Below are 27,918 nucleotides of genomic sequence, written 5' to 3'. Positions count from 1 at the left end.
TTCGTTAATTGACGCAAAGCCCGCATTCCCTCGATCTTTATTCGACTCGTTCGGAAGGACAAAGGCAACTTTTACAACTGACACCCGCTAGACAAAATTGAAATCGTGTTCGGTGTATCGTAACGCATCGAAACCGTTAATTGCTATCATAAAATGGTACCAATGGACGAGATACAACATCTATACGCATATATGTTTCCTTTTTCAAAAATGACGTGAACTGATTATGATATGCTTTTGTTTTGAAGTGACAAGCAGTTAATATTATCTAAGGGCCTAGCACGAAAGTTCGTGAGAACATTTTCGTATGGCATTGACAAATTTTGTATTAAAATTTGTGCAGCGTGCGTAAAGTATACCTATAAATTTCATAATATTTTGTCGATATGGTTACGAAAATTTTCTCATGAATATTCGTGGTAGGTCCATTGTTGTATTTTGCACCAATGAAAGGCATCAACTATTAATGACCGTCAACTGTCAGATGTTACTATAATTATAACAATGGACATTAATATTAATCTTACTAATATTATAAATGCGAATATTTAGATGGATGGATGGATGTTTATTTGAAGGTATATCCGGAACGGCTCAACGGATCTCTATGAAATTTGGCATAGATGTAGATCATAGTCTGTCAGAACACATAGGCTACTTATTATGTTTTTCTTTTAATTCCGCGCTGACGGAGTCGCCGGCAACAGCTAGTTTATTATAAAATCATTTGTAACAGCATTTTATTGCAAGAGTAGTTACCCCTCGGCGCCGCATCGTACACAATTTAAGCAACAGTTTTCACAGACTACAATAAAAATATATTTTTAGATTTTTATATTACATAAAAGTCATGTGAATTACGCCTCCATGCAAACTGGCTATCAAACTTTTTACTTCATTCTCTAGGCAGTCATAATAAACATAAATAAAACTGGGATTATACCGTACCAGTTATTGTCGACAGCCTCTGACGTAATCAATTGGAATAGCCTATATTCCATATCTGATACTATTGGTTTATTCCATATTTATAGTTTAAAAACAACTATTGAGTTTTGATATAGGCAAGAACGGTAAAAGAGATCGAAAAATACCTCACAGGAAAACACACTTCCTACGAAAAAAAATGTAGAGCTTATCAACATTGTCTTAAAGCGTCATATTGTACTGCATAGAGATAAGTGTTTATGACTAATGTGTTCTATAGACACAATGACAAAAACTTACAATCTAACAAAAGTGTTGTACCACACCGTTACGTGTCTGTTTAGAACCTCGTTAGTCATCTAATAAACAACTCTATTTACTGTAACATAAGTTATATAATTGTGTGTGTATTAGAAGTAAGAGGAGGCGGCCGGCGCCTTTGACCGAGAGAGATAACATCTACATCGGGCAGGTAGGTTTTTATTGACGGTGCAAGACGCCCGGGTCCCGACGAATTTGTGTATTGTGTCATTTTTCACACAAAACGTTCCCAGCTCCTAGTGTACGCCTGTTCACCAAGAAACGTTTGAACTCGGATGACGTTACACTGACTATTTCTTATGAAGTAATAGACCATGCTTGAATATTTTGCGTCTTTCACAATAGTATATAAATAAGAAAATAAATGATATAACCTCCTTCTTTTTGAAGTCGGCTAAAAATATTATTAGGTACAACTGTAAAAAAAATACAAGCTTATATAAAAAAAACTGTTATTATTGTAAGGAGTTTTGTCTTAGAATTGGGGTAGATTGTCATGGAATACGTCAACACTGGTATACAGTATTGAGTGAGTTATGAGTATCAACATCTGGCATTTTGACACCATTTATTTTCTTTATGGATAGATGTTAGTTATTCCAGACATTGGATATTTTGTTATAATTCTATAAGCTAATTCTTATAGTAATACATAATACGTTCGTGTTTAAATATAACTGCATGAAATTGAATTTTAAATAATAAATGAGTTCTGAGAAAACTATTTTAAACATAATCTGATAGAATGCAATAGAAGTCATAAAAGTGTCCGTTGCATCAGTTCGAATTTAGAATACAAATGAGGAAGGATTTTAAATTTGTTGCTTGTTATGAAAAAGGGAATCTGTAATTTACTTATCGATAGCTTATATTCTTCTAACAGTTATATAAAACATATTGTTGTCTCTGTATTTAATTAAGAGAAGGTGACGTTGGTACTATGCGTTTCGGCAGGGACCACGGTTACACCATATCTAATGTTCAAGCAATGCTTTTCAGTGTCAGACGGCATTCTAGTGTCGATTTCATTGTTATGGTAACCAACCCAATTGTAATTATTCCGGTATTTTAACAGGCTGGAACGCGACTGTACTCACTTTTTGACTGTCTCTTGTTAGACAAACGTTTGCTGACAAAGGTGTCGTATTAAAAATGAGTTTAGAATGTTGGGCAAATGTTTGTCATATTATGTTCAGAGATGGCGCGTTAAGTAAAATGTTGGGAGAAATCGTGTATAGTGCCGGATCGACTTGTTTTTGTGATCGCCCACTCGGGTTTTTGGAATTCCTATAGCCGCCCCCCGTGACCCGTGCCGCCGGCGGTCTCTACGTTTCATTCATAACTCGGCGTGATATTCATCCCCTCCGATTGCCCTTAACATCAGTTTCAATTACAAAGATACCATCGCATGTGTTCGGACGGTGCGTTTACTAAGACAATTACTTTAAATACGATGTTTTTGTGTTTATTGATTTAGGCGAGCCACCAACGTCGTACAAGGAAATTGTAAATTTTAAAATAAATAAACTGTCCTGTGATAAAGACAACTTAAGTTCTTTGAATTTAAGAGCTTTTTAGGGCTGCTCTACACGTACAGATTCGAACAACCGGCAGTTTAAAGCAAGATATCCGTGTACGGCATTTACAGATACATTCTTAGCCCATAGCTTTCTTAATTGTAGGTAGAAGAAGTCGCTGAGCCGACCAGGATATCATCGTAGAGAACGGTTCAAGGTGTACTGAGTCATAGTTCATTGCACTACACTGCAGGTGCAAAAACGCAAATTAAACGTAGATAAACGAATTGGCGACAGAACCGGTCGCGCTCAATGTAAGTTAGGGTTGCCAAAACATAAATAGGTAATAAATTACGCAAAATAGACCTGGAATGTTAATTTTGACATGATCAAATACAGCTTAAGGTTATTAGACAATTTAGACTTTTTGAAAGATATGCTAAGAATTCACTTAAATTCAATTATATCAATATTATATTAAAGGCTGATTTACTACATAAATAACTATTTCACCATTTTTACCTGTTGACAACCCTAAAACAAGAAGGAACTAGTTAGGCAATCAAGAGCAAAACGTTAGACAATTTTTTCTTATAACTCGATATGCTAAGTAAGAGTTTGTTTTTATTTTACAAGAACCACCTCATAGATACTTTTTATTCTAGACGACGCTTCACCACTTAGAAATATTCTTGCTTTTAATCAGGATTTAAAATACTTATTATATTACGTATAGAAATTAACGCCGATACTATTATTTTTTTAAATAACAACTCACAAATAAGTTTGTTTCTGTGGACGAGAGAATGGTATTCAAAATGTTAAAAAAAAAAGTATAAAAGCCGTGTAAAACAGAAAACGTTCTTGTACATTTGCGAGTCATTAAATGCGGTGTTACGGGGTGATCGTCCGTTCCTCTCAGGGCTTCATAATTACGGGGCGCGTTAACTCAGTTGCAGTTTATAGGTCTGGGGCCGCGGAGGTCCCCTGCCCCTACCTCCCCCACCTCCTCCTCTTCCCCCATCACTCCCCCGGCTCGGACAGGACGGACTGCATTCCGCTCCCATGCGGCCGCCCCCGCGCGCCCTCACCACTTTCCAAAATATTACGTATCTTTAAGATATTCAAGTAGGGTAATTTTAATTTGCAATTCTACAGTTTTTAGCAATAATAATTACCTGCTATTTACTGTATAAAAATCAATATAACTAATATAACCTACTTAGAAAAATTAGTACCTATTCCAAAAAAGCTTAACATGTTACTTAGTTAACTTGAATTAGCAAATTGCAGTTAAAAGTGGATCATCGATTGTTACAAAACAGGTAGAGTCGATTAAAAATAACTTTGTAATATTCCCATTTATCTATCAAATTCTATTTAAAAGCATCAAAGTGATTGCGGCATCTAAATAGAAAACGTATTAACTGAACAAATTCCCATTGGAGTATCACAGAGCTGGTCGATTCACACGCTTATATTCCATTAAGTAAATCGGTCGATGACGAATCGTCCACTAAATCGAGATTACAATGATTAGGGGCGCGCATTCCAGAGCGGGCCACGGCCGCGGTATGCACGCCATCGATCCTAACTCGTTTTGTTTTCGCCACGTCATAACTCGATCTCGAATTCTCGAGCCCTGGACTGAGGTACAGGGCTGTCAATAACAGGATACATAACAGACTTTTCTTCTTTAAAGTAAGTTAAAGATATTTAGAAAAACAAAGACTTAACGTCTGTCCTAGTAACGCCTTCGTCACAGTACCAAAACCTGTATAGAAAATGATTTTCATTTCATATCATTATAAACATCTCAACCAGAAGTCAAATTTATTTGAAGATTTGCAATCAATAAGGTATCTTGGTAGAAGATAAAAAGCGGGCGTATAATTTGATAACAAATAAAAAAAAATGTTTTACTTTTTAACTAGCAACCCTATTTGTCTATGGTCGATTGAATCTCGTTTCATTTTCTTCACTAGAAATCGAATCGGCAACGTCTGCGCATATTTTACGCTGTAACCGAAAGTACCTCACGTCAATACGTTTTAAAAATGCACAGCTAATGTCTTGATTAACTTTCATTATTGATTATGCGATTGATTATGTTTTATGCTCAATGTCTTCAATTATTAAGAATCTTATTATGGTAATTACAATAAAGTAAACATAAAGATATATTTTCTGATATAATTAGAGATTTTTTTACCTGTGAATACTACATCCAGTGAAATAGAGACAGTTTACAATATCTGTAACTATGTAATAAATAAAGTTATAAATTTGTTAGACGACGAGAATAAACAAAAATCAATGAAATTATAGTAAAGCATATGTTTGAAAAATATGGATTTATCAACTGAGCTAATCTAGCTCTTAGTCTAGCCATAAAACTTATTCAACAAGTCAAAATATTTTCACATTGTGTTGCAAATTTTTGAAATTCGAAACCAGATAAAAACGGTTCTTTGTTAGTCCGAAAAACCGGTAACCGTCGGCAACGTCGGTTGAGACCTTAATGATCACCTCTTGCTTGCCTTAATTGGTACGTACTTAAATATTTACTCCTTTTAAGATGAGTCAAACCGAAATAACAGCGCGTACCAATTATCTGATTATACAAGATGTTCATACATGTTCAACTTTTAACGCATAACTAAAAGCAGAATAAGAATAAAATGCTCTCTAACCAATTTCATTAAGCCGAATTTAAGGTAAAAAAAAAATTTTGAACGCCAAAAATCATAGCTAATATTCGTATATTATTAGAAAAAATAAAAGAACTAACATACTAATTAGGTCTATAATATTTCAACAGATGTCCTAAAATAAAAAAAAAACCTGTTAACATTTTTCGCCTTCGAAAAGCGATCGATGGAAATGTAAAGGAATATCAATGAGACCCGAATAGAAAATAGGTCGGGAGGATTATTGAATAATGTAGAATGAAATCGATAGACCGCCAATAACATAGCGCTCCGAAACCAGAGACATCGAATATGATAGGTGAGGTGTCATGGCCGCCGGCGCTTAACAATTGTGCTCCATTTCTGATACTAAAATAAACCGGTTATGATCTATTTGAATTAAAAGTGTAAGTGAGAATTTTAAAATCAAAACATTAGGTTGACATCATCTCTTCAGCTTTTGTATGTAAATAGTAATTAGTAGCTATACAGGGTATCTCTAAGTATTCAGGCAGTAAAACTCACAGTCATCATCATTTTCCTGGCCTTATCCCACTCACGTGGGGTGGGCGTACAAGGTTTTATAAAGCTCAAAGCTTTGACTTAATTTTATAACGGCTGGCCGCCTGTCTGATGCCAACCCTCTATATTCTTGAAAGCCTCTAGTGAAAGCTTGCGAAGCTGGATTACATTGCATGCATTTATTGTAGTCGTAAACTGAAGTCTTGGTTCTAGACCCGATTGACTTGTTTATTCGTATCTCAGACAAAAAACTCACGACAAAGTTAATTAAGGTAATTAGTGTTTCCAATTATGAATTAATCATACGTCTTTTGCATAATTGGCGTCAGTTGACAAAAGTTGCTAAAGATGGCGAATGCAGTTGTTTTTCAAACCGGCAGACGGATATTGTTGGGCGCGGCACGACCGGTCCGGAGCAACAAGTCGCCACCTGTCCGGCCACTGGAATGTCCGTCTGAGAATTAAATCCTTTATCGAATCAAATTGATGAACTAAAGGTAAAATGAATACTGCTAAGACATAATAAAGGAATCATTAGATAGTAGATACAAGTTGTTAGTAGTAGATTTGTTTACAATTACTACTCAAATGTTCTAGTTCACATTAAAGTCGTGATACATTCAATTGTTTAGTATGTCAGAGGCATATTAACTTCTTGATCAAAGTTCTTTATATTATGAAACAATTTATACGTACTTTTTGTACATAGTGTTTGTGCTATGTTTACCTAATTAGCTGATAATAGAACTATGGTTACTGATATACAAGTCGGATCTTCAATCTTTTAACCTCAGATACATGGTTCATGGCTAACGTGACTCAACAACCATGAAAATATATCTAGACTAAACAATTTTGAATAAGAACAGATTTTATACAAAACTTATTAAATGTAAACAACCGAAGAACAATCCAGTACACGTAGCCGTTCTATAACTCAAAAGAACTTAATATATAACTTTATTGTTTGAAACATCTACTCTTTAAAACCTTTCGAAAACAGAAGACCGCAGGAATGGGCACCTGGTGAGCTCCTGTGCATCGTCCCAAAGTCAACTTAAAACCTGAAGGTGAGTTTGAGAAAAAAAGACTAGAACAATGGCGTACGGAAGATAGGGCACTGATGCGTCATCTCAATGACTACCTTTAATAAATAAATCTCGATGTACAAATTCTCCGAATACGTGAACTCATTTATCTCATCGGCACACATTGTAATTATTTACGAGAGTGATGATTTAAACAGATTACAATTAACAATGTGATTGCATCCCGGCAAATAAAACAATAAAGATACCTACAATGAATGACTCGACATTGTGACAATAGATGTCGAAATCTAGTGATATGGTGTATAAAACTTAATTCACAGGTTTCTCGTCTGTTCAGAAATAGATTGTAATTGTCTTTAATAACAAGAGCCACGTAATGGCAATAACGTCACAGCCTTCTTCAAAGTGAATCTGGCTCGAAGGACCATTTCATTAAAATAATCATACGTGAGTCAAGTATAATACTAATTTATAAGAAAATGTGACTAACTTTTGATTCAACAAATTAATATGGCCGGAAAGAATCACAGACAATATAAATTCACATTTTTAAGTTTAGTATTTTTTTTGTATGGCAATAAAAATTCTTTATACCCAATCTATAATTAGGAATGTAATCAAATAAATACCGCACTCTTAATAGATAAGTTTCCAGAAAGTATTGCTAGATAATTGATCGTAATAATATGACAGTCTGGTGGGCCGCAGTTCGAGGTCGAGATCGCAAACCAAGCAATTTACCAAATTGTTATGTCAACCCACGTAACACGTGTATACAACGAAATGTATCCTGCGACAGGGTTGCCATAACAAAAAATAGTGTTGCAAACATTGTTTCTGTATAGAGTATGTTAATCTTGTTCGCAACATACTTCTTAAACATTTTTTAAACAATAAAATGAATGATACATAATATTATGATCATCATCGATTAAATTTTTAGTGTTACAAATAAGAGTTACCTTTTTTATAACCCCTTTTAAATGTTACAGATGTCTATAGGCAGCTGTCACTTCGCTATGTTAGCGAATTTAGATAGCTTCTTGCTTGTTTGCAGTTTTTATTAACAAAAAACTACTTAAGACACACCCCAGCAATAAAATTAATATTAAATCTACTTTTTAACTATTTTTTTCTAATATTAGAACCACCCCTGTCTTAAGCAGTTAGTTACTCTGGCTATTAAATAAGTATAACTCAATCAAATTTAACAACGCTACGTTTATGACCTTTGATCACAAGTAAGTAACTTAACATGTGTGTCTATTGTAATTGAGGTCAAGAGGCTCTCAAATGTATGCATTAAATAAAAAAATACTTTTAATATTGCTAATTATAATTCATTTTTAATTTATCCCAACGTTCCAATAAAAATAAAAACTTAGCAGTTGACTATACCTAATTGTCAAATTCTTTTTGTCATTTCAGAAAAGGAACGCCTACATTCATTGTCTGTGGCGGCATCCTGTTTCCCGCGTAATTCGAGGGCCTAATTACAGAATAAGAGGTTACGGAATGCGACATAAAAGGCTCTGACATAGCCGATGTGCCATTCAACTAACTCAATTTAAAGGGTTCGTATGAAAGCCTGAATAATGGACGTCGTAATCGTATTTCATATGTAGGTATTTGCCAATTTGGATGTAAGGCCCGTTTTTTGTAAGGGTTAGAAATTAAGGTTTATTCCCAATTAATTGCTGTACATACTTTCTTTTAAATTTCGTAACGTATGTATGTTTTTTAACGAATTAGCATAATTAGAAATTTAATGTTGTGATTATGTGTAATAACTAGAAAAAGTTTAAATTTTTCCAGAATCGAACTCGAGAACTTTATTTGAAATAAAAAATCAAAGCTACGAACTGATTTCTAACTCATTAAAAGTTATTGCCTTGTCTATCACTTACTTATGCTTTAGTTAAAGATAACTTCAGTATGCCAAGCGAAACTATTGAAACTTGTTACTGTACTATCCCTAGGGTGTGAACTGATATATTAGTAATCACGCGGTGCCTAATCAATAAGTATGCAGGCAGGGTCACCGACCTGTCGTGTTTACCCGACACACTGTCGCCTGACATTTGTCAACCAACCGACTGAACAAACTGTATGCCATACTATTGGGATTCGGTGAGAGTCGATATTCCGGGAATGTCATACGCTAAATACAAGTGCGAGATCGCTTAGTAATTGAGCGTACAAACTTTGAATGCTAGTTTGACTACTGAATAATGTTTATTTGTAATAAACACGTGGCACTATGTTCCGAGGTGAATAACCGACAAATTTTTATAACTAGTTTTAAATAATATAAAATTTTACAGACTTGCTAAAACCGATGACAAAGCGATTATAGTTATAACGTAGAAAAACACATTTACGAATAGTTTAGTTCTTTGACACGTAACAAAAAAAAGTGATATATTTAAAAAACGAAACTGATTTCAATCTCGGGCCTCATTGGACGGGTCTTGTGATTCTTTTTAAGGCGTAAGACATTGGCAACTTTATTGCCAATAAATCAACGATCCAAATTATAAAACCATAACGTGGGCCGTGGACTTAATTAAACGGAAATTAGTAAAGGTCATTCTATAAAAAATAATACAGAATCGAAAATCTTCAATGTTATAATGTCAAATTATTTTGTAACCATTGAACAAGATACTCTGCCGTTGTGTGGGTGCGTATACTATTTGTAGATGTGATAGAGTGGCACAGATTAAATAGAAATATTTATATAACACCGTATTAATTATGTACATATTACTATGTAATTAAATCACATATACGAGGCTAATAACGTTTTATTCAAATATTTTTACTTTTTTAACGTTAAGACTAGTGTTAAATTAGGAAGTACCCGTATATATGTACGTATATATGTACAAGTATTCAGAACCTTCGTTTATTGAAGGGACACACAAGAAAGAGCATAAATGCTTTTTTCTTTCTTTCATTTACAGAAAGACCGAGATTAAGCAAATGCCTGGCTAATGCATATATCCTTTATTATATTGATGTAAAGAGCAGGAAAAGTATGTCAAGATTAAAGTTAGTCAATGAATAAACGTTAAACGTGCTCATTCACTCTTCCACTACCGTAACACTCGTTATAAAATTAATACGTTTAATTACAAGTACATAAAAAATAGCGAAAACTATTGTTTTTTTTTTAAGTTATACAAATGTTTCAAAAATGTATACACAGTTACAGTTTGGTGTTACTAAAAAATAATATAAAGAATGGTATAATCTAAAAGTTTAAGAAGCGTCGTCTTGTCAGGACATCCGTTATCTATTGCCGCGAGTCCTGTGACAGGCGTGATAGATAGCTGGGCTGGGAAAGTGAAGCAAACAGGATAACTCTAACGATAACAATACACATCCTTCAATTTAAGACATCTTTGGGACCTTTACTGGGCTTAATTTTTTATATAAAACTTTATAACAACAACCAGCAAGTTATACCGAAAACAAAATTACTACATGATTTAATTTATACGAATAACTACTACGTTTTTACAGAGTTTATATCTGGTATTTACTTTTTTTAAGAATGATGTTCAAATTTCAATGGAACTAATGAGATAACAATATGTTCTTGTACTAATTCTGCAGAAATTTTCGGTGAAGTTCAAGAAGTGCAGCATTCAGTCAGACATGTCGTGTCGTGTGCGGTTAAGTCTGTGGTTTGGCGAGTGTCACTTCTTCACATTTTAAGACTCACATCTCGAGCGCAAGTGTCCTACACAACTTCAGACTTTCGATGAGCTCGCCCAGACATTTTATCCGCACTTATAAAGCTACTGCATATCTTAGCACCTATTTCCACTTAGCGCTTAATGGAAGTAGACTATTACTTCGTACATCTTATATCTTACTTCTTACTAATATTATAAATGCGAAAGTTTAGATGTATGGATGTTTGTTTGAAGGTATCTCCGGAACGGCTGAACGGATCTTGATGAGATTTGTCACAGATATAGAACATAGTCTGGAGGAACACAAGGCCTTATTTAAATTCCGCACGGACGGAGTGGCGGGTGACATCTAGTTATTCAATAAGTCTACCATGGTATTTTTTATGATACAAATACATGACAAAACATTACAAGTGTGTTTTTAAAGAGTCTATAATATTTTTTTTATTACAACGTATATTCCTACGAAAGAATACAAATAGGAAAGTATAAAAAGCCAACAAGTAAGTGCAAATCCACTTCACTATTCAATTTACGATTGCGGTTGTTCAAGCATTTGCTATTCAATAAATTAGTATGCGTATTACTACGTTTAATTTAACAATTTACAGCACGTCAGTAATAAATCGCCATCATATGACGTATATCCTCTTCCTGCAAGTGCGGAGATCGCATAAGAGGCAGGCTTACCACTTGACAGTTAATATGACTACAAAACCTGACAGATGGGCCCGCGTATCGAGTTATACAAAACTATTTGCATGCCGCGGTATAGGGTTGTAAACCGTGCAAAAAATTACTACAAAGAAAAAAACTATGAATAAGTAAGTACTAACTTACGTGAAATCTTTCTTAAACACGATTTTAGATATTGATACACTCTTTTTTAATTTTCATTCAAGTAATGCGTGCTTTTACTACACGTAATCAGAAATATTTGCTAACTTGCTGGTAACAAAACGACTTTTTGTCATAAAAATATTTCTAAAATCAGCAACTATTAACATGTTACTGGCAACCCTAGCTTTAATAAGCATGCAACACTCGCAAGGCGGCATAACGGGCGAACTGTCGCGCCGCCTCGCCATCGCTTGCGAATATATTGCTAATAATTAAATACCGAAGCTTCTTAAAGGACATGTATGAATCCCTTGGCCACCGGAAAAGGATGTTATGAATCATTATCATTATAATTCAACGTACATTCATCGATCATTTTACGATCATTTACGATCATTCACAGAACTTCAGCACGATTTTTGACGCAATCAAACTTTTTAACTTCATATTTTGCCTGGAATGAAAAACAAGGAATTCAGAGACGACTGAAATCACGAATTATAGATTTAGGGAGATGATGATTTTGCTGAGAAAGAAAAATTTAAAATAATAGTTACAAAGACAATGTCGTCAACTTTTTTTATATTTTATGCAGAGATGGTCATAGGTAGGTTCTGCAAGTGACTTTTAACGCAGAGGCAAATCGCTAGCTTGCAAAACGAGATAAAATTTGTCTGGGAATATCGACTTAAGCAAAGATGTAAAAATAAAAATATATTTACGTGTTCTATAGAATTCGTGGCCGGTCTTGATTGTTGATAGCCGATCGAGGTGGAATAAAAAAATCAAATTTAATATTCATAAATATGAATTTTTAGAACAAAAACGAGATTAGCGGTGCATACAATACAAAAACTACATTTATTTTCACAGCTAGTCTAGACGGTCGAAGTAAATTCTTCGAAATGGAGTCGAGTATTTATTAATTCCTGGTACTGCTATCGATCACCATTGAGCTGTATAGTAGCTAGACTAACTCGAATCGAATAATAAATGCATTTGTCGAGAATATCTCGGCCAGCGTCTGAAACCTTATCGAAGTCAAGTCCGCAAAGACTACTCTGCGTTCGCCTACATAACCCATTACCTGCCTACCGCTGCGTGCTTTTAACTTTAATAGCACTTCCTCACTATCATCAACAAACAAATTCCAACTTTACACAATTACAATAAAGATCAATCTTGTAGTAAAGTTGTTTAAAATCGTAAAGCTAAAGCCTCATAAGATTCAGTTCGCACAAATGTAGGTAGATTTATGTGGCAATGCATTTCATAACAACGCCCACTGCGTCAAATACACCCACGAACCGACCACTTTTGGGCCGAACTTATCTTTGTGAGACTGCGATTAAATCAAATAAGTATAGCAGTTATAAAGTGCCTCCCTAAACTATCAAGTTAACTGACAATATAAGCAGCCTATAAATTATTTAATAAAGCTTTAGATCAACTAATGGTAAAGTATAAAAGCTATGACCTCTTCAGTTTTTCTTACCAAGCGAATGATGTTCCATATGCGCATTCGAGACGGCACAAGGTCTGAGGACATGCAATTTCTTAGCGAATTCAATAATCGACCCGTTATACGGAGATCGGAGAAAATAAGGTTTTATAACTTTCTGAGTATAAGATGATAGATCAGGTTTTTCATTCAGGTTTCCATTGGTGTTGCGATCATTAGATCGGTTAAATTTGAAGCAAAAGTAGTTTAAGATCGATTATAGCTTCAAAAAAATACGGTTAAAATTTTATTTTCCTAATTAATAGATAACGGATGATTAATATTAATTCAAAAATCGAACACTTCGATTTTTTGTGAATTAACCTTCACAGACAATTCTGTGAACATTATAAAACACGACTCTTGTTTCGACTTGTTTAACCTCCAGGTAAATGTACCTTGGAAGATCCTTATCGCAGGGGGTTTTACATTTCTTGAATAACAATAGCTACCGGCCCTTCCTATCCCTTCCCTTACGATTCCGTTACTAATAAATATCTCTAAACTATCACCGTATCGCAGATAGGCTATAAAGATTATTTTGTCACTGTTGGATTATTATTTTGTCATACCTTGGTTTTTCTCTGTTCCCGTTTATGATATACAATAATCTAATGAAAATTATTGTTATATTGTGTGTGTGTGTGCTTGTGTTTGTTGTTTAATAGAAAGAAGTACGTTTTAAATTCTTTAAAAAAATGAATTCGCTTTCTAGTGGGTAGTTAAATATTTCAAAATTTGCGTGTCACTAATTTTGAATAATTCCTACGTTATTATAGTTGGTCTATTTTACTTTATGCATTGTAAGCTATTAATGTTTCTTTTTACATTAAATCAGTAAAAATAATTGCTGGCTGCGCTCTTGCATGCCGGCGGCGCGCGCTTTAAATAGAAATTACTATTTTTTGTACTGAACATTCATTTAACACCAACTCATAGTTATTAGAAGTTTTTTAATCTATATTTATCTTCATTAAGCCGCTATCAAAGTGCCTGTAAAAGATAGCGCGTGATTCTCACCTGAGTTAGCTTGTTCTTGTATGTCAACATCCAACAACACTCCTTTCTTTTCGAAGAAAGTTTTCACTTTAGCACAGGATGTCTCAGTGTCCGCGGATGACACAATGGCGAATAAACTCGCAACTATCACCAAATACATTATTTGGTTCTTTATACTCGATCCAAAAATCGATTTTTTGTTAGGGGACAGTTTCACACAACAACACACGTTCACAGCCATGTTCACGGGATTTAATTTTAGACTGTTCTAAAATATATTATATAAGGCGTACCATAAATAAAAATAAAAGTATAGTTAAATTTTCTTTTAACTTAACTTTTCAAATATTATGCACGCCATTCAAAAAACGCAACAACTCAACTGCGATCCATGACGATCGCAGGACGACTGCCGCTGACTGAAGTGTGCTGAAAGCCGGAAAGTTAACTTAACTACAGTTGTTGCCACTGTATCAAAAATATTTGAAGCTGGGTAATTTGGCTTTTTACAAAAAAAACAAGTTTTTTTCTATAAAATTAGGTTTGACCGGTTTGGAAAACATATTGAGAATAAATAGGTATTTTGAGTGTGAAATTCTACAAAAAATAGTACTTGCAACACAAAATATTCTGTCCCTTCCCAACTAAAATAAAATTGCTTAAATAGAAAGAGAAAAATGATAACTTCTCAGTTTCAAAGAAATGTACTGTACTGATGATATTTTTAATTCATATTTTGATAAGCAACCAACAACTTGTCATTTTATTAACTTCACAATTTAATTTCAACGTACACATTTAAAATAGCCTGACGCCGCTATTCGTCGTATATTAAAGTATTTTATTATTTGATAGTCAACGCTACATGGTAGACGTAACATTGTTAATTCAGAAAACACTCTATTTCAGTCACGTTTACATAACATTTTGTGTAGTCTCAAAATGAGAATTTATTTGTTACAAAATTTATCGAAAACGATCGGAAGGAGATTTTTAGCGACACATAATGTGAGGAAAGTAACTCATTGCATATTTGATATGGACGGTCTTCTGTTAGGTAAGTACCTATGTAAATGCGCTCGACCTTTTTGATTGTTGTCAATGTTAATGTACTGAAGGTTATATTTACGCTCTACAGAAGAAATGTTTGCGTTTCAATTTGATTGTATAATCAGTAAATGTCAATACCAACATGATTTACAATGCGATTTATTTTATACAACTTATATGTAGAACTTTATTTATTCAAAACATATAAATCTTATATTTTTTTTATAGATACAGAGCAAGTTTATAAAAAGATGATAACTCAGCTTTGTGCAAACTACGGGCACAAGTACACGGATGAGCTGATGATGAAGGTACTTGGTGGAACTGAACAGAGGTTGTCTGAAATTCTATGCAAAGAGCTGAAACTACCTGTCGCACCTCATGAATTCAGAGACCAGTTGCTGAAACTTGGTGACACCATGTTAGCTGGAACACCTTTATTAGATGGTAAATGTTGTACAACACATACATTTTTACGTGTTAAAAAATTGTGCGAATGTTGTGTGAAGAATTCTGAGTAATTATTTATTAAAGTATGCAGTTGAATGTCTTATTACCAGTCTTAGTCATAATTTTTATATCATTTATTTTATATTCGTTATTTTGATAACTTTACAGGTGCTGAAAGATTAATTCGTCACCTGCACAAGACGCAAGTACCATTCGCCTTAGCAACATCATCAAGTGAGCGCTCTGTTCAGACTAAGATTGCTTGCCATAAGGAGTTGTTTAGTCTTTTCAACCATATGGTTATGGGCAGCTCTGACAAAGAAGTCAAATTTGGAAAACCACATCCAGATATATTTCTTGTTGCCGCTACCAGATTTCTGGACAAACCTGATCCATCTAAGGTACAAAATTTCATGTTTTTATAAGTTATAGTAAAAACTGTTATTTAGTTGAGTATAAGAATAAAGTGATGGTTAAAAATAAATATGTTGTTGCTTAACTTCTAACTACAGTCAAACCTGTATAAGTGAGAGTCATAGAGACCGTGGTATTTGTCGCTTATGGAAGTTTTCCGTTGGGATCGACAGGGCTCTTGCTTATAGAAGTTTCTCGCTCAACCAAGTTCAAATGTAGTTGCCGAAAACTAAGCCTATAACTAAAAATTTGAGGAAATTTTTTTGGTCAATGTCAGTCAAACTGTGCACTAAGCACAGATCGAAAAAAGAATGAAAGATTCGAAACTTATGTTGTACAAAGTATTTAAGTTATTAAACACCATTGATAATTTATATAAATTTTGTTTGTGAATTTTCAGTGTTTGGTATTTGAGGACTCTCCACATGGTGTGACCGCTGGCATTGAGGCGGGAATGCAGGTAGTCATGGTGCCCGACCCACACCTCGACAAAAGACTCACCAAACATGCTACCATCGTTCTACCAACACTAGCCAAGTTCCAACCAGAAATGTTTGGGTTACCAGCGTTCCAATGACCGTTACATAAGATCCTAAATTAAGTTGTAATGTATATATGTTATTTATAGGATTTTGGTTTCAAGTTATTTTTACACTATGGTTATAGATGGAAGTTATTATCTCACACTTTATTGGCTACATCTGATCATTTTAAATATCTCGGGTTCTGTGTAGTCTGTGACACATAATGTGTTACCTACTTCTTTTGGAAATCAGGTAATTAAAAAGCAAGCAGGCTTTCAGGTTCTATCTTTGTGGAACTTACATAGTGATATTTGGAATTCTTATTTGAGATTTCAGAGACAAAAATTTCTGTAAAGAATATTGTCATTCCTCTCATTATCTTTAATAAAAAGAGATAACAATATGTTTTAAACAGGGATTTTGATTTTAGAACCGACAATTAGACTTGTAGTTCATTTGTGTAGTAATTAATAATAGTTTTGTTAACATGTGGAGTAAGAAATAGTAGGAATTTGTATATAAGATAAATTTTATATTAAAACAGTACTGTGAGTCTTGACTCTAGTGAAATTTGTATAGACAATTAAAGTTGTCTCTGTTTTTTACAAAGAGAATGTAATAGATGACATAGTGTATACACATGTCAGTGCAGTAGAAATCCACAGATAATAAAATGTAAACTCACATACACTCGATATTTTATACTTTTATAGTAAATAGAAATATTCATTAAAAATTTTAAATCTCATTTCAATACCAATTTCGGGTAACACGAATTTTGGAAGCAATTATTTTTTTTCTGAATTTCGGACAAAAGTAATTTGCTTAAACAGTCAAAAAATTATATAATGTGTATTATTATATTTATTCAATGTATTTGTTATAATAAATTCATCATATTATCCATCTTTAAGTTGTCAAATGTTCGTAAATGAGCTAGTACTTAAAAACAAAAAATTTTTTTTGTACTTTTGGTTGTGATTTCGTAATTAATAAACACTTTTGTATCAATGATAAAATTATATTTTTTTTAATAAGTTTCATATCCATATTTGATATTAAAATATATAATGCGAAATACTTTTTTATATACAAATAGAATTTCTTATGTGCATGTGATTGTTATACATAGTGTTTTATATTTGTTATGTTTTACATGTGTAGTTTATAGAGTAAATAAGCATAATAAATTATTTGTACAAGCGATGTTGTGTTATTCAATTCTGTTATTACTAAACCACTGTATTTGTTCTTTAATAGTGAACTTGGGCAAAGGTAGCAACGAAATATGCCCAAATGTACCAGCTACCTTCCCATCCAATACACTTGAAATCAGCTCAGCCGACAGCAAAAAAAATGGTTTTTCTTTATCAATACAAATATGTACGAAATATGATTTTTTGGTTCAATATTACATAATGACACTCCATTATCATTATGTATAGATTTCAAAGGAAAAGGTTCTCGATTTATGCTTGTAATATTTATTTATACATAAGTTGTCTCAACAAAACAAAAAATAATATACATGTGAAAATAAACAAAATTACTTTCTAGTAACTATTTATTATTAACATAATTAAATTAAAACAAAACAAATCATTTGGATAGTTTCTGCACTTCATTGAGAACATCGTCTGCCTTCATATTTGTCAATGGAGTGCTGCGCTCTTCACCTTTTTCTGGAAATTAAATTTATAATATTAGAGATTGTACATGAAACAAAGTTACATAATACATAACATATTTCAAAATACATAATATATAAAAAAATATTTATAATATTACTACAAGTCTTAACATTCAAATGTAATTCTACTAATAAAATTAACAATATTTTAATATGTTAAAAATTTAAAACTAACAAAAATACTATACTTTAAGCAAATTACAACTGTGCGAATTTTCTATCTATTATCCAGTTTGTAACGAGTTTTTCCAATATTGAAATACAATAAAAATTTAAAAATAGGTATTTAATATTCTTATTGCAACTTGAAACAGTATCTTAGCTACGTTTATTTATTAACTACTGAAACATATGATATTGAATAACCATTTAATTTATATAATCTTATTCAACTTCTGTATGATGCTATAAACTTGATCACAATTCAAATCAGTTAACGGTTCACAAAGTTCACGGCCCCTTTCTGTGAAAATTACACATTCATCAAGTTTAAATAACATATCAAACCTATAATGGACATTACAAATCTTCAACACAACTTGGTATTTACTTAAGAAAATGTTTATAAAGAAATTTAGGCATGTATTTGGGATATTCAGTTACACATATATTAGTATATATTTTGGTAATCAGTGGTACTGTTTATCCACACTCTTAAATGTATCACTGTGAAGATATATCGCTTGGTTATACTAAATTGCAGTAAGAAAATTATAATTTCACCTACCATATCTAGCCCATATACGAGGTTGAATTCCGTTGCATTCACGAATCAAAATTGGGAAGGTAGGATTAGCCTTTTTTAAGCTCACGTAAGATTTTTGAATGAATTCCCTGAAACAATAACATTTTTTTCATTCAAAGAAGTTAATAAAACTTGCGAAATTGATTTTTTTTTCTTTTATCTCACTCTAGAATAATATATGACTGCTACTGCATACTTTTGAATCCCCACTGGAACTATCAGGGCTGTTTATACTAAGTAAAAAAGGTTATAAAATATTTATGTAATCAAAAGTACCTGACTCCAGCGGATTGCGGACTTGTTTGACACAAATGAATTCTCAACTCCTTTAGTCTTCCACCTAGTCGCACGGCCGACATTTTTAAGTATTATAAAGTTATTAAGTATTAAAAGTCAAAGTATTATAATTTCAATCTATTTAGATTTTGCAAACTGACATGAAAATAATTGCAAAATGGTATTGACAGTGACAGTGACATTGTTGACATTAGCAGGTACCTGCAATTTTTTTTCTTTTCACGTTCTGTAATAGCTACGAAAGGTTTTACTATTTTATAACTATTAATTAATTTTATATTCAAACTAGCTTTTACCCGCGACTCCGTCCGCGTGGAATAAAAAATAGAAAACGGGGTAAAAATTATCCTATGTCCGTTTCCTGGTTCTAAGCCTACCAATTTTCAGTCAAATCGATTCAGCCGTTCTTGAGTTATAAATAGTGGAACTAACACGACTTTCTTTTATATATATAGATTTTGCAATAGCACATAATCCAAAGTAAAGATTAGTCAATCAATTTAATTAATAATAAACTGTTATAAAACTAAAACTAGCACTAGCGTAAACTGTTATAAATGCGAAAGTTTAGATGGATCAAAAGATGGATGTGTGTTTGAAGTTATCTCCGGAACGGATCTTGATTCTTGATGAAAATTGGCACAGTTGTAGAACATAGTCTAGAACACGTAGGATACTTATCACGTTTTTTTAATGCGAGTTTGAATGGATGGATGTATGTTATCAAGTATCTCAAAAATGGTTTAAGGGATTTCGATTAAATTCGGCACAAATTTAGAACACAACCCAGATCTGGAAGAACACATAGTTTCCCCCTCGGTGGGGTCGTATAAAAACCCAGGCGTGATAAGAGAACAAATACCTTTACCTATATTATTTATGTATAAATACCTACCATTCATACATACCTTGTTTTAAATTATTATCACATTAAAATAGCAAGGATATCAGCACATCCATTGGTAGTAAAAGATTATTTTATATTAACAATTTAATGTAATTAATTTTCAATACATCAATTTATTTTTGTACATTAAGTCTAAGTACCAATATGTTTTCTACGATCTCATGTCTCGTTTAATCTATAAAAAAGCAACAATTTCAATTTTTTAAATTAATCTTTAAAAAATTACACCTTTATGCCAATAGCCAAAAAATGGATGAAAGTTATAAATCGTCAGCCACATTTTTACACACTAATAAAATTTGTTCATATTAAAACAATTTTACCGAGATTTTTATGTTTTAATTTCGAATATATTACGAAATTACTACAATAATCACAGATCACGCTTTTGATAAGTCATTTTATGTTAGAATAAGATTCAGATAAATTCTATGTGTTTAGCTTTTCTGGTATGTTTTGTTATTTAAGGCATTAAGGCAATAAATTAAAATAATATACAATTAATTTTGATTAATTAATTGAACAATGTATTTTTTTGTAAATTCAAGATTTGTGCCAAATTATAAATATCTTTTTTATATTTCAAATATTACACTAAAAAAAATTTCAAATGTGTACATGTACTGCTACTTTGAAAATATATTTTTTTAAAGTTATTTTTTTATTTTCAACTGTTTTTTTTTAATCGAAATCCAGATGTTTCACTAGATTCTTAATTATTCCAATCTCAAATTTAAAGTTTACAAACAAACAAACTCACTGTTTATTCACAAACTTTAGGTTGTAGATTGAAATAATGTAAAAATGTTACTAGCAACTAGAAAAAGTCTATTTTTGTACACTTTTTTTTCTTAAAAAATTCCAACTTAAATACAGCATGTTTAAAATTCAATAGTGGATATTAAAGTAATATGTTAAATAGATGAAATGAACAAAAAAAGTCAACAATCAATTGTATATTTGCATTAATCAACTGTTAAAATTGGTATATGAGAAAATCAAAACAGAAACTCTATGCTATAATTAAGAAAACTAAAAAAAAAAGATATACCATGTATATACATATTTACATAGAGATTTGCTTTAATGCTGCAATTGTTAGAAATACAATAAAAAAAAAACTATATAATTGTAATTTTTCTTCACACATTAGTTATTCATCTCAAATAAAAATAGATTATTCTATGACATTGCCTAACTTGAGATAGAAGAATGGATATAATGAAAAAAAAAAAGAAACCTAATACTTTTTAAAAATTGACATCCTTGTGAATTTCAACTTTATTTCTAAATTTTCAAATTTTTTTTAGTAATAATTTGATAAATTTTAATGTCCAATAAAAACCATTCTATATCTAATACTCGAACTTTAGTTTACTTTTGTCACATGGTGACAAAATTATGCCTATGTGACATGACATATATTTATATTTGTAATTAAATTTATAATTTAGAAGAAAGGGTTGAATAAACCCTACATTTATCTAACGGACGTATGAAACAAGACAGTAGCATAGTAGGGTAATAAATTAAGAAACAAAAACACCATTGCATAACAAAGCAGTTCCCGCTTCAAGTTCCAAGCCTACGGCCTGACCACTGCACAATTCAAATTTAGTCAGCTACGAAATTCGAAGATTATGGCGACCCATTCGTTACACAGATGTACGCTATACAGAACGAAGCGAGCAAGTAGTGGCTGAATGAATGTCCGAATGCCACTGTACCATATTTGTACTTGTGTTTCTACATTAACACTGGTTATCCTCGCTTCGAACTGTAGGTTATATTTCGATGTCAGCTAGCCGGACGCTGGCTCTAGGGCTTTGACCCCGTCTGCTGTTAAGCCTTGCTTTTGACACCACTCAACAAAGTCGTCTATAAGCACTGGCCAGGCACCTTCCGCATCATAGTTGCTCATGCCATCATCTATTTGTGTAGCAAAGTCCAGTAAGAGATTCCAAGTGTCCTTTGGAATAGATCTTTTATGATGCTCCTGGAATGTTACATTATTCATGTTTTATTAAGGTTTTAAGGCTCAATAGGCAAAGTTATTTTGCTTTATGTAATTTCAATATTGAAATAACTCTAGTGTGATATATTGATAGCAAGTACTTTTGATTTATGAAGTTTTTAAATTCACCTTTGATTGTTTATCATAATCATAGACAAATTTATTTTATTTTATAGTGGTACTAGCTGTCGTCCACAACTCCATCCACGCGGAATTAAAAGAAAACTAAATTAGTAGCCTGAACACATAGACTTCCAGACTGTGTTCTATACCAAATTTCATCTAGATCCATGCAGCCATTCCGGAGATACCTTCTAACAAACATCTATCCATCCATCTAAACATTCGCATTTATAACACTAGGAAGATTAAAACCACAAGTTGGGATGGCTTTAAAAATAAATATGTAAGTTGATGTTTCAAACCAATTTGAGAGTAAACACTATTTTAGTGAGCTGATTATAGGATTTTGTATGGATTTGGAGACTATTTTCATTAGACCTATAGCAATGGTCCCAGTAAAACAGATTAAAATTAATAATTATACTTTCACACTTGTTACAGTATGATTAACATTATACTGAAATGTCTAATAAGATATGATAACATACCGTTAGAAATTTACACCAAGCGTCTAAAAATTTAAACCTCCCACGGAGCACAATATTCCAATAAGCCACAGCCATGTCTAGTTCTAATCCTTTCTGACCTGGGTTCTTAGCATAATTAAATGTGAAGTGATAAAAATCTTTGAATTTGTTTGGATCTTTAATTTCCAATTCGAGTGTTGGTAATTTAGCTTTTAATTTTTCTATGCTGTCTACACCCAGCTCTACAAGACCTGTTGTAAATTCATCTTTAGTGAACTCGCACTGCACTGCAGCTTTACATTTCCATGCTATTATTAAAACTAATATAGATTCTGGACTAAGGTTTAGATCTTCTAGGAACTTCATTACACCATCTACGGTTATCTTATCATTTTCCTGTTGATCTCTATACTTATTGAATAGTTGATCAACCCTTTTTCTGTCAACAGCAAATTTACCAGAGTCTTTGTAATATGCGTCGGGGTTCTGAAAATAGTTGTCACTGGCTAAGTCTAATTTCCAATCGTTTTGCGAAAGGCAATAAATAGCTGTGCTCTCACTCGTTTGCGTAAACGCGACGAACTTCTTAACTTTATCTCTCTGTGATGATTTTAATTTATTCTGAAAAGAAAACGGAGTAACGTCATAACCTCAGAATATTGCAACTGTCAAATGCCTAGCGCCAAAGTTATTATTAAAAATATTATGTTTTGTAACGAAGGAAACAATATTTTATGACTATTGTTACAAACCATTTTCGTAAGATTATTGTTAATTCTATTAATGACTTTCACTAGTTCACTGTTATTTCGACATTAGAGCTAAATTCACAGATTAAAATAAATAACAATCACAGACAATTTGAATGTTACCATTCATTTGATAACCGCCAAAAATAACTACAGATTATAAATATATCACGTAGAAAAAATAAATAAAAAGGAGATGAAGATAATAATTTTTTTTGGTTTATAGGTTGCAGTGCCTAGCTGGATTATTAACAAAAATGAAGCATTTTATGCAACTTACATTTTAACTAATGGTGGTTACTTGCTTTGAATTGAACGAAGTGATAATTAGGAATAAGATTTTTTTCTCCATATTTCTGATCTAGATTTATCAATGTCTATACTTATCAATAAACATCTTTCATAAGTAAATTGTTTGGGTAAATTTTCCGTACAAAAGCTCTGTATCTCTTTTTTTAACGGGCAACAAATTTAAAATTGTCAAATCATAGAAAAAAAACCAGCTGATTATGACAGTACAAAGACAAAAAAAAAGTAAGCAAAATATTATGAAATAAATAAGCAATTTTTTTTTTTGATTAAAGATTAATGGTAATATTTATGAAACTAGTGAAAAGTATATTGAATTTTTAAAATGGTGAACATTGTTATGAACAGTTTGTTTATACCTTCGTATAACCTATATCGGACATTGAAAACTGTTTGCCCGCGAGTAAGATTTGCGCCTAGTCCCACGGGATATTTACATTTGGGTGGTTTAAGGACCGCTGTTTATAATTATTTATTTGCAAAATCAAGAGGTGGTGTATTTATTTTGCGGATAGAAGATACAGATCAAACCAGAAAAGTGCCGGGTTCGGTGGAGGCTCTTGTAAAGGATTTAAATTGGGCGGGCCTTGAATATGATGAAGGACCTGGAAAAGACAGTCAATATGGACCTTATATTCAAAGCGAACGATTGAATATATATAAGTATGATTCTTATTATGCAAAATTATTTTATAACTTTCTTGAGACTTCTTTATCTTGAAATACATGGATTCAGGAATTTACTTATTGTTTCAGAGATCACATAGATAAATTACTTAACAATGGATCTGCATACCATTGCTTCTGCACAGAAAGGAGACTGAATATATTGCGGAGGGATGCTGTTAAGTTACAAAGAGTGCCCAAGTATGACAATCGGTGCAGACATCTGACACCGGAAGAGGTCAAGGAAAAAATTAAATCTGGAATTCCATATTGTATTAGATTTAAGGTAACATATAAAAACAAGTAATCCTAAGCATTTCATAGTTTTAAAACGTCAAATTAATAATTAAAAAGGTTATCACAATTCACTAATTACAGCCTCAATTCACCATGTTTTGTATAAAGGATAGGCACAACATCATAAAAAGTCTTATTCTGTAAATATTTTAGTAGTTTTAAAGTTAAGTATCAAAGGTTAGTTGTACTATTTTATTGAAATTTAAAATATTAAGCTATCATAATTAACAGATGGTACAACCATGATTGTACTGTTATCTATACCTATATATATAAAAGAGTAAAGTAACTGACTCAAGTATCAATGCACAGCCAAAACCTCTGGGTTTAGAGACTTGAAATTTTCCATAGAGGTTCCTGACGTCGTCCCCTAAGGGTCCAAAATTGTAGTCCAAAATTTATATTGAGCAATTGAATATATAAGGGCTAAATATTTGAATTTTCCTTTCTTGTTTGTAATTCTAGCTTACCTCAGACATCCAATATTACCAAGACATGGTGTTTGGTAATATAGCTTATGATGTATCTCTGAATGAAGGTGACCCTGTACTCATAAAAGGTGATGGTTATCCAACATATCATTTTGCTAATGTCGTTGATGATCATCTTATGGAAGTGAGTCATGTATTACGTGGTGTGGAGTGGCAGATATCTACAACAAAGCATTTATTGATATACAGGTGAGGGTTTAAATTACAAAGTATTAAGTGAAAGAGTACATCTGTATGACATATATATATTTGTCTCTTCAAAGCTATTGAAATTGATGGCAATGTTTTTTGTACACAAGTAAAAACTTGGTTAGATGGAATAAACCTTTTATTTAGTTGCAAAAGTCCTAATGTTTGTCATCAAATCTTGATCCACTTCGCAGTCACCAATTGGCTTAGATCAATTTAAATTTTGGACATATGTGTAAATAGTGTGACTGATCTGATTATGAAGCTTGAAGATGGTCGTAGGAACTTCATAATGAAATGACACAACCTCTGTGTTTTGTTTAATTTTAGAGCTTTTGGATGGACGCCACCAGAATTTGGTCACTTGCCATTGATTGTAAATTCAGATGGAACAAAACTAAGCAAAAGACAAAGTGATGTCAAAGTGGAAGATTATAGAAATAATGGTGTGTATTATAATTAAGACACATTTCGACGCCCCCAACAAATAATCCTGTAATGCACTCTTACCGGGTTCTTGCTTTTCCGTCGAATTCGCCATCTAAAGATCCTATTACATGTTTTTTAAATATTTTTCTTAATGTTAATTACGGAGATAAAAAGTCATAATTGAAACAGATTTTTTTTATTTCCGGTATTATAATTTTTCCTTCATAGCATAGAATACGCCCGGAATATATGAATGAAAATTAAATACAATGAAGCTATAAAAATTAGCTTTGTTTTGGTATCTAAAAGATTCTTGTACAATAATTATTGATGAAGTTATTATAGAAAGATATAAAAAATATAAAAAAAGATATAAATATGTAAAAAATAAGAGCGTCGGTGGCTCAGGGGTTAAGCACTTGACTTGCAATCTGCAGGTCCTGGGTTCGAATCCCGCCATGTACCAATGTGTTTTTCGATTTTCGATTTACATATGTACATTTTATCCGACGTTCTTACGGTGAAGGAAAACATCGTGATGCAACCTGCACATATCTGAGAAGAAATTCAATGATATGTGTGAAGTCAACCAACCCGCACTTGGCCAGCGTTGTTGACTATGGCCTAGTCACCCCTAAAATCGGTGGGGACGTATAGTGAGCTGATGATGATGATATTATAGAAATACGATTTTTTGCTTCTGAAAAATGGGGGCGTCGATATTATCTTGTCATCTCTACATTTTCATAGGGAACGAAAGGGATGATAATATTATGTATAGTTTATGGAAAAAAACCGGTTAACATTTGTGTGTACTGTTTACAGGTATACTTCCATTAGCGCTAGTGAACTACATTACATTGTCTGGTGGTGGCTTCGACCACGTCGTTGGCGAAGGAGTCCGTTTGAAGACAATGGAGGAATTAACTAAAGAGGTAATTTGCGTATGGGCATAGTTTTTATGTAACTGGTATACGGCTATGCAAACTTTATGACGGCTCGCACTTTCGAAAGAGATGTTGCATACAATGATATTTTAGGTATATTTTAGTCGTAATGATTTCGACAAAGTTCTCATTTGTGTTATTCCTCCTCACCATAGACAAGGTAGAAAATTTATAAGAGAAGTTACTTCAGAATTTAGAGGAAAATTATGAGGAAGTCTCTTTGTAGAATCGTAATGGGGCGCTCTCCTGGGCACGCTTTACTCCACTAGTAATGGACCCACCAGTGAAGTTTTAATCTTTTAATATAATAGAATCATTTATTTTAAATGTTAAAATTCTAGTTCCAGATCGAAAGAATCTCGTCACATCCCAGTCGGTTAAATCCAGATCTATTGGAGGAATGCAATCGATTGGAGATAAAGCGGCAACTACAAGATCATAAACTGTCAGAACAATTAATCGATAATTTGCAAGAATTGATTAAAACTACTTATCCAGAACACAATTTAAATGTTTCCAAAGAACATATAAGAAATATCTTAATATGGGCTACATCCAGAATAACAAGGATAGAAGAATTAGTTTCGACAAAGTTCGCATTTATGTGGATACTCCCGACCATAGACAAGATAGAAATAGACAATAGTTTATTGGAGAAGTTAGTTCAGGATTTGGAGAAGATTGAAAATTTTGAGGAAGATTCTCTGAAGAATCATTTAAGAAACTTCTCGGAAGAGAATGACATTAAATTTCCAACATTGATGAAAATGCTGAGATCAGTTCTCAGTGGGCTGAAGGAAGGTCCTGGTGTTGCGGAAATGATGCATTTATTAGGGAAAAGTCAATCTTTAGAAAGAATAAAGGCTGTTATGCGATAATATTTTTTTTATTTCCCTTATGATTTATGGGTACACATGCTAACATGTTTATGTTAGTGGAAAGTTTAAATTTTATTTATTTGAAAAAAAAAACCTATTTATGTGTAAAGTCAGCTGCATAAATATGTATACATTTTACAAAGCTTCAGAAAGTTGTATACAGTTTTGGTATCAAAAATCTGTATAAGGGTATCCGTCTCTAAACTTCC

At 32.6% G+C, this 27,918-nt stretch overlaps 5 protein-coding genes across 5 annotated transcripts in view; 2 read left to right on the top strand and 3 right to left on the bottom strand.

Annotated features, from left to right (window-relative positions):
* Positions 1-14,483, bottom strand: part of LOC106707814 (glypican-6) — a 58,938-nt gene extending 44,455 nt beyond the window's left edge. The window contains exon 1 of the mRNA XM_045686513.1: positions 14,095-14,483. Within this exon, the coding sequence (XP_045542469.1) occupies positions 14,095-14,314 (220 nt within the window). The 5' untranslated portion in view covers positions 14,315-14,483. The remainder of the gene's footprint in view (positions 1-14,094) is intronic.
* A 340-nt stretch (positions 14,484-14,823) lies between these two features.
* On the top strand, positions 14,824-17,228 carry LOC106707833 (probable pseudouridine-5'-phosphatase). Its single transcript, XM_014499275.2, has 4 exons — positions 14,824-15,130; positions 15,352-15,570; positions 15,742-15,974; positions 16,388-17,228. Exons 1-4 carry the CDS (start codon positions 15,016-15,018, stop codon positions 16,562-16,564), a joined length of 744 nt encoding a protein of 247 aa, XP_014354761.2. The 5' UTR covers positions 14,824-15,015; the 3' UTR covers positions 16,565-17,228.
* An 838-nt stretch (positions 17,229-18,066) lies between these two features.
* Positions 18,067-19,406, bottom strand: LOC106707854 (NADH dehydrogenase [ubiquinone] 1 alpha subcomplex subunit 2). Its single transcript, XM_014499298.2, has 3 exons — positions 19,223-19,406; positions 18,929-19,035; positions 18,067-18,193 (listed from the first exon to the last, which is right to left on the bottom strand). Exons 1-3 carry the CDS (start codon positions 19,303-19,305, stop codon positions 18,111-18,113), a joined length of 273 nt encoding a protein of 90 aa, XP_014354784.1. The 5' UTR covers positions 19,306-19,406; the 3' UTR covers positions 18,067-18,110.
* Positions 19,407-21,467: 2,061 nt separating this feature from the next.
* On the bottom strand, positions 21,468-23,605 carry LOC106707835 (DCN1-like protein 1). The gene is made up of 3 exons (XM_014499278.2): positions 23,507-23,605; positions 22,776-23,375; positions 21,468-22,146 (listed from the first exon to the last, which is right to left on the bottom strand). The coding sequence occupies exons 1-3, from the start codon at positions 23,507-23,509 to the stop codon at positions 21,952-21,954; spliced, it is 798 nt and encodes a 265-aa protein (XP_014354764.1). The 5' UTR covers positions 23,510-23,605; the 3' UTR covers positions 21,468-21,951.
* Positions 23,606-24,104: 499 nt separating this feature from the next.
* Positions 24,105-27,709, top strand: LOC106707815 (probable glutamate--tRNA ligase, mitochondrial). The gene is made up of 6 exons (XM_014499252.2): positions 24,105-24,475; positions 24,569-24,764; positions 25,241-25,455; positions 25,786-25,901; positions 26,710-26,819; positions 27,173-27,709. Exons 1-6 carry the CDS (start codon positions 24,138-24,140, stop codon positions 27,707-27,709), a joined length of 1,512 nt encoding a protein of 503 aa, XP_014354738.2. The 5' UTR covers positions 24,105-24,137.
* The last annotated feature ends 209 nt before the right edge of the window (positions 27,710-27,918 follow it).

Source organism: Papilio machaon, chromosome 3 (assembly GCF_912999745.1).
Source record: "Papilio machaon chromosome 3, ilPapMach1.1, whole genome shotgun sequence".
In the NCBI taxonomy this organism is placed as follows: Eukaryota; Metazoa; Arthropoda; class Insecta; order Lepidoptera; family Papilionidae; genus Papilio; species Papilio machaon.
This window is presented reverse-complemented; position numbering and strand designations above follow the sequence as displayed.